Source organism: Trypanosoma grayi (genome assembly GCF_000691245.1).
Source record: "Trypanosoma grayi strain ANR4 Tgr_273_V1, whole genome shotgun sequence".
Lineage (NCBI taxonomy): Eukaryota > Euglenozoa > Kinetoplastea > Trypanosomatida > Trypanosomatidae > Trypanosoma > Trypanosoma grayi.
In genome coordinates this window covers 1-5,349 of record NW_008825892.1, presented here as the reverse complement: position 1 = coordinate 5,349, position 5,349 = coordinate 1, and the positions used below count along the sequence as shown (strand labels likewise).

The 5,349-nt window shown below is 56.6% G+C and overlaps 3 protein-coding genes across 3 annotated transcripts; all 3 read right to left on the bottom strand.

Annotated features, from left to right (window-relative positions):
* On the bottom strand, positions 1-2,085 carry DQ04_02731020 (putative leucine-rich repeat protein (LRRP); the record flags this gene model as incomplete). The annotated part of the gene is made up of 1 exon (XM_009312156.1): positions 1-2,085. A coding segment is annotated over one exon (2,085 nt), but the record flags the coding sequence as incomplete, so codon positions are not given.
* Positions 2,086-2,564: 479 nt separating this feature from the next.
* DQ04_02731010 (hypothetical protein) lies at positions 2,565-3,995 on the bottom strand (the record flags this gene model as incomplete). Its single annotated transcript, XM_009312155.1, has 1 exon — positions 2,565-3,995. One exon carries the CDS (start codon positions 3,993-3,995, stop codon positions 2,565-2,567), a length of 1,431 nt encoding a protein of 476 aa, XP_009310430.1.
* An 817-nt stretch (positions 3,996-4,812) lies between these two features.
* DQ04_02731000 (putative receptor-type adenylate cyclase) lies at positions 4,813-5,328 on the bottom strand (the record flags this gene model as incomplete). Its single annotated transcript, XM_009312154.1, has 1 exon — positions 4,813-5,328. One exon carries the CDS (start codon positions 5,326-5,328, stop codon positions 4,813-4,815), a length of 516 nt encoding a protein of 171 aa, XP_009310429.1.
* Positions 5,329-5,349: the final 21 nt, after the last annotated feature.

The window sequence follows — 5,349 nt, the reverse complement described above, 5'->3', positions numbered from 1 at the left end:
GCTGCTGCTGCTGCTGCGGGAAAGGGCGGCACCGTTCAGCACCACCTCCAGATGCTTCGCCAATTGCACGACTTGAAAGCGCAACGCCTGTCGATCCAACTCGCGCTGCCGCAATGCGAGAAGACGCTGCTGCAACTGCTGCTCGGATTGTGCAATCGAAGACGATGATCCTCCTATGCTACGTTTCTGTTCCTCGTACAGATGGAGCTTCTCGCGAAGAATGCGGGCCTCCTCAGACTCCGCGGATGCGGTGGCCAACATCGCACGGTACGCCCCAAGAAGTTCTCTACTTTCCGCAACAGCGAGGCGGGAGTCAAAGCGCAATGTCGACATTGACGTGCTTAACGAAGGAGACGGCACCGGCATGCTGAATAACAACGGCGCGGCACCCACAGGACTCCTGCATAGCGGACTAGGGGGAGAAACAACGTCAGAATGGTGGAGAGGTGACACACTGCTCTCCGCTGTGTTGTGGCATCTTGGTGCTAGAGCTGTAGCGACAGCGGTATGTGCGGCACGCCCACCCAATGGAATGGCCGGGGAGCGAGTAACGAGCCGCCGCCTAATGCATGTGACAGGATCCCCGGGGGCCACAGCGTCCCCACTGGTGGGGAGTGAAGGCACAATAATAGTGGTAGTATTAGAAGCAGCGGTGGTAGGAGGAGGTCGAGAAACAGCAGCAGCATCAGTTTCTCTTGCCGCACAAGGCATACACAAATCGGAAACCTCTTCTTGCGTTTGGATTCGCCGCTGTTGTTCTCCAACGGATGACTCACCACCTGACGGTTGCCAAAACGAAAGAAGAACGCCGTTTAGCAGGCGATTAACGGCGACGTCCCGCAGGAGTTCAGTACGCCGCTCACGCGTCTCCGCCATCAGCGCCCGGTAGGCTAGCCGTGAGTGCACTCGCTCCCTCCACTTCTCAAGCAACGCAGCGCGCTGACGGCTCCGCAACGTGCGATCGCAAAAAGCATCTGCCATCGTGACACGCTGACGGCGCTGCAGTCGCCACTCTGTCCGTTCCCACCACTTACGCAGAAGCGACACCTTCCAGCGTTCAAGAGCATCCTTCCATCTACGCCGGCATGCGAGTTGCCGGTCACAGAAGACAAGCCATTTGCAGAAGTACTCGCGACACGTCACGAGGGCGGTGCGGCGGCAGTGCAGTGTGCTGGCGGTGCGCATCAGCCACGTGTGGTAGCTGCAGACCATCGTGCGCCTGCGACTGTTGATCTCTATGTGCCGCAGTGCAGCCCTATACCTCTGCAGCCGGAGCCCGCGCCGGTGCGCCACAACGCCAAGCCAGTGAATCCAGTAGAAGCGTGTGGCCAGCACTTGGAGTGAAGCCATTGCTGTGCTGCCACAGCTTCTCGGAAGTTGCAGCAGCGCAGAATTCCCGCCAAGCACAGTGTTAGCCACCACCCACGTCGATGGTGTGTGCACAACGAGAACTGCCAAGTGAAGCTGGTGTGCCTTGGACCGCAGCGCACCGCGCCGCCACACCCTCCACCACCACTGCAGCACTCGTCTGTCAGAAGCTACGCGCAGCTGCTGGTACGCTGCGGAGCACACGGCCTGGCGGTGCCAAACCGCCCAATATCGCGACAGCGCCGCCCTCGTGATGCCTTCACACAAGGTCATCACTCGGTTGCGCAACTCTCGTTTCCTCTGCAACCAATTCCGCCACGCATGCATTGCACGTCTGAGTGCAAACGCCGTACAATGTGTATTAGCTGCTTGAATGTTAGCCCTCTCATGCCACTTCTCAGAATAGCGCCACTGCCACGCGCGGAAGAAGAGAAAAAGGCGCCGTCGTGCATACCACTCGTCTGCGAGGCACGCTTGCCACCGCTGCCGCTCCCCCGCCGCCTTTAGACGCCGTCGCCACGCACGAATAGTGCGCAGCAGCAGCGACGAGCGGTATGTCACGTGGGCAACAATCATCAACGAGATGGGCGGGTCATCGGTTGTGTCGCTATCCACTGCGAGGATATCAAGAAGCGGGAACCACTTCCTGTGCACGTCAGTGTCTGTTGATGCTGCAGCTTCTTCTGCTGCAAACTCTATGCTGGTGTGAAGGCTCATGTGGACCAAGGCACATCCAGTAGACCCCAAGCAAGGTGCAGACAAGAAGTCTGCAAGGGTGCTGTGTGGAACGCGTTTACTCGTACGAGACGGCCCCCACCCCCAAACAAAAGGAAAAAGAAAAAAAAAAAGAAAATGCATCTCTGCTTAAACAACTAAAGCATGCAGCAAATAAGTGAAACTTCGACACACAGCGTAGTACAACTGTGCCCCCTACCACTGACATTGTAAGAAAAGATAAAGAAAACTAACATTGCATACATCCTATGATTGCGAAGTCCGTACACTAACAAGCTCCGGCAGCCAAGAGGAATAATGTGCATCCACTACTTTCTGGGAAACGGAATGGAGCCCCTACCGTTGGCCCACTCCAACCTACTCTTTCCACAAAGGCACATAATCCATCTGCGTCATAAAGACTAGCAGTACAGGTATTGGAAAGGGGAAAAAAATATCGCAAGCACGTACTAGACTTCTTGTCACTTTGTGCTGGCGTCGCCGCTGCCGCGACGGCTCAGCTTCCCCGACGAGGGTCGCAGAATCGACGGCTGCCTCCCATCAGGGTCCGCCCCTGGCGATGTCGACTGCAAACGCGGCAAAATTTCCCCGCCGATCATGCCAGTATCACGCAGCGATACCTTCTGATGGTTTGCGCCGGTGAAGGGGCTCACGCCGGGCTGTAGGTCGTCAGGGTTCAGATTAGGCGGCACACGCTCGGGGACGTCCTCACCACGCTTCGCACCGCCTGCCACCGCAGGTGACAAGGTCGATGGCGTGATGCTCGCAGGTGTCAGGCTTGTTGGCGGGATGTGACGTGGATGTGTGTGACTGCCGCGATCACCCACCAAAGAGGATTCAGGACGTGCCGCCTTCTTGTTTGGCTGGTACGAGTTGATAGAGGAGTTACTCGCGTAGAAGCTTGGCATCGGCTGCGGCACGATCACCTCGTCCGAATCTCTCATGGGTGGCACACTTGTGGACACTGGCTGTGGTGCTGTCGCTGCTGCTGCTGGTGGTGGTAGTGGTGGAGGCGGAACGGGCTCAATCTTTGCGCGTTCCACCGGGTCGAGGTCCATCACTGTGTTGTAAGGTGCCTCCTTGCGATCCTCCACCACAATCACACGTGGCTTCCGTTTTGACGTGCTCATGTCAGCAAGAAGGGGCAGGCCGTTCTCCCGGCGCCAGTGATTCTCGTCATCCCGGCGCTTCCTCTCCGCCTCGAAGGCCTCATGGGCGGTGCGTGTGTAGCGCTCTTCGTCCGTCTCGCCTGCCACTGTGGGGGGCTGAAATCCTGCCGGATATCCGTCGTCCATCTCGTCCACCGTCGGCACAAACTCCGGGGTATCGGGCCGCATCAAATCCTGCTCATACCGATGTCTTTGCAGCTCATAGCCAGGATCCAAGGAGGCGTGCGGGTTCAGCAGCTTGTACGAAGGGGTGAGAGTGGCGGCGTGGCGTGAGCAGCACACCTGCGCGCACGGCAGTGGTGGCGGCAGCGGATCCAGTTTGAGGTTGGCGCGCCGCACAGACACCAGCGAAATAAAGATTGGAATGCAGAGAACAGCACAGCAGACCACAGGCACACCAATCCCCACGCCGTACCGGCATCCCGTGTCACACTTCACACGACGCATACTTGGCGCTGTGTCTATCACGTACACACCCTCCGTTGTGCGGCCACCGTTCTGCCAGTACAATGCCTGCAACATGGAAGTGTCCGCACCACGCACAAGAGTACGAATTTGTTCGTTTGTCAACTCGCCACCACCAGGAAAACGCACCACGGCATACACAGCTGAGAGGCCACTTGTTTCAAACTGGCAGTCGCGCAGACTCATGCCTGTCACACCAGGAGAAGTCGTTAGCACCGCTAAGAGCAAATTTGCAACAGCAGAAGCAGCAGGATTCATCAACGGTGTTACACTCCTTGTGGTTGTCGCTCTAGCAGTCACCCCAGCGCTACCACGCTTTTGCAGAAAGGTGTCATACACGTACGGCCACTCCGAACCAGAGAACACGACACGGAAGAACTCTTGCGTAGGCAACACATCTTGAGAAATTGCGTCAGCGCTGACACACACCGCGGTCAAAAAAAAGAGCAGAAACTTAAGCCCAGCACTCAAGGTGCAGCGTGGGTGGACATATCGTGGGCCCACACAACTTTCTGCTGAAGTTCTGCAAAAAAGCATCTAGGAAAAGTACCACTTCGTATCTGCCAGGCAACAACACCAGAGGCCGCACAGAGCAACAAGGAAAGAGACCACATGGAAGCAGCAAGCGCATCCACACGCGACTGCAGTGGAAGCACGCTGCACAACGCCACACACAAACAAGCACCAGCAGTAAGACACAACAGCCCAGGAAACACACAACCTGCAGCACTGCACCCTACACAGCAACCGCCAAGGGGAGTGCGGCAGACAGAAAACAAGCACAGAATGTGCGTGATAAGCAAAGTGCTAAGAGCACACAGCAAAAGATGAAGTAAAAACGACGCAAAGCGTACTTACTCGAACCAAAAAAAAAAGATAACGCGGCTAAAAAAAAAAAAACGACAGCATAGCCTACACCAAAACAACAGCACAGCACCACAGAAACAGGATAGAAATCCAAAGGCTTTGTAGCAAAAATACTGCAAAAAGTGACTGCACCTGTCACCAAGAGCAAAGTTATATCACGAGAAGCAAAGTGTAGTTAGGACGAACCTCCACAATTCAACGCACCTGATCACTCAGCAATTAATTCCTCAGATGAACACGAATCATCAGTAGAGCTAACGGGAAAAAAGTTCAAAGCAGCCACACTCGATGCCTCTGAAGAGAGACAACCATCCTCTGGTAACGCAATGGGCAGGGGGCATCCAGCCAACGTAGGAGAAAAACCGCGCCCGCGTGGCGACGCCGCTGCACTGTCACGTACGGCGTTCATGCGTGCGGCAAGGCACCTCGTCAGCGTCGCGGCGTACTCCACATCCGACATACCCCGGCGCCGCCCAACCAAACGCACACCCCACCGCCGGCAAAGCGGCTTCAGCAACTCCACACGCTCCGCCGCAGGACACCGCGAGAAGCAGCGCCCAATAAAATCAGAAAGGCCCTCCACAGCGCTGCACAGGCTCCCCATAGAAACATCCGTTGCTGCTTCTGAGCACGACCCATCACCGTCCACATTCACAGAAGCATCCTGCCGGTCAAGCCGCAGTGCGGCGAAGGTGCGCCCGGGCACAGCGTTCAGCTGGTACATCGCCACAGGCACAGGCACACC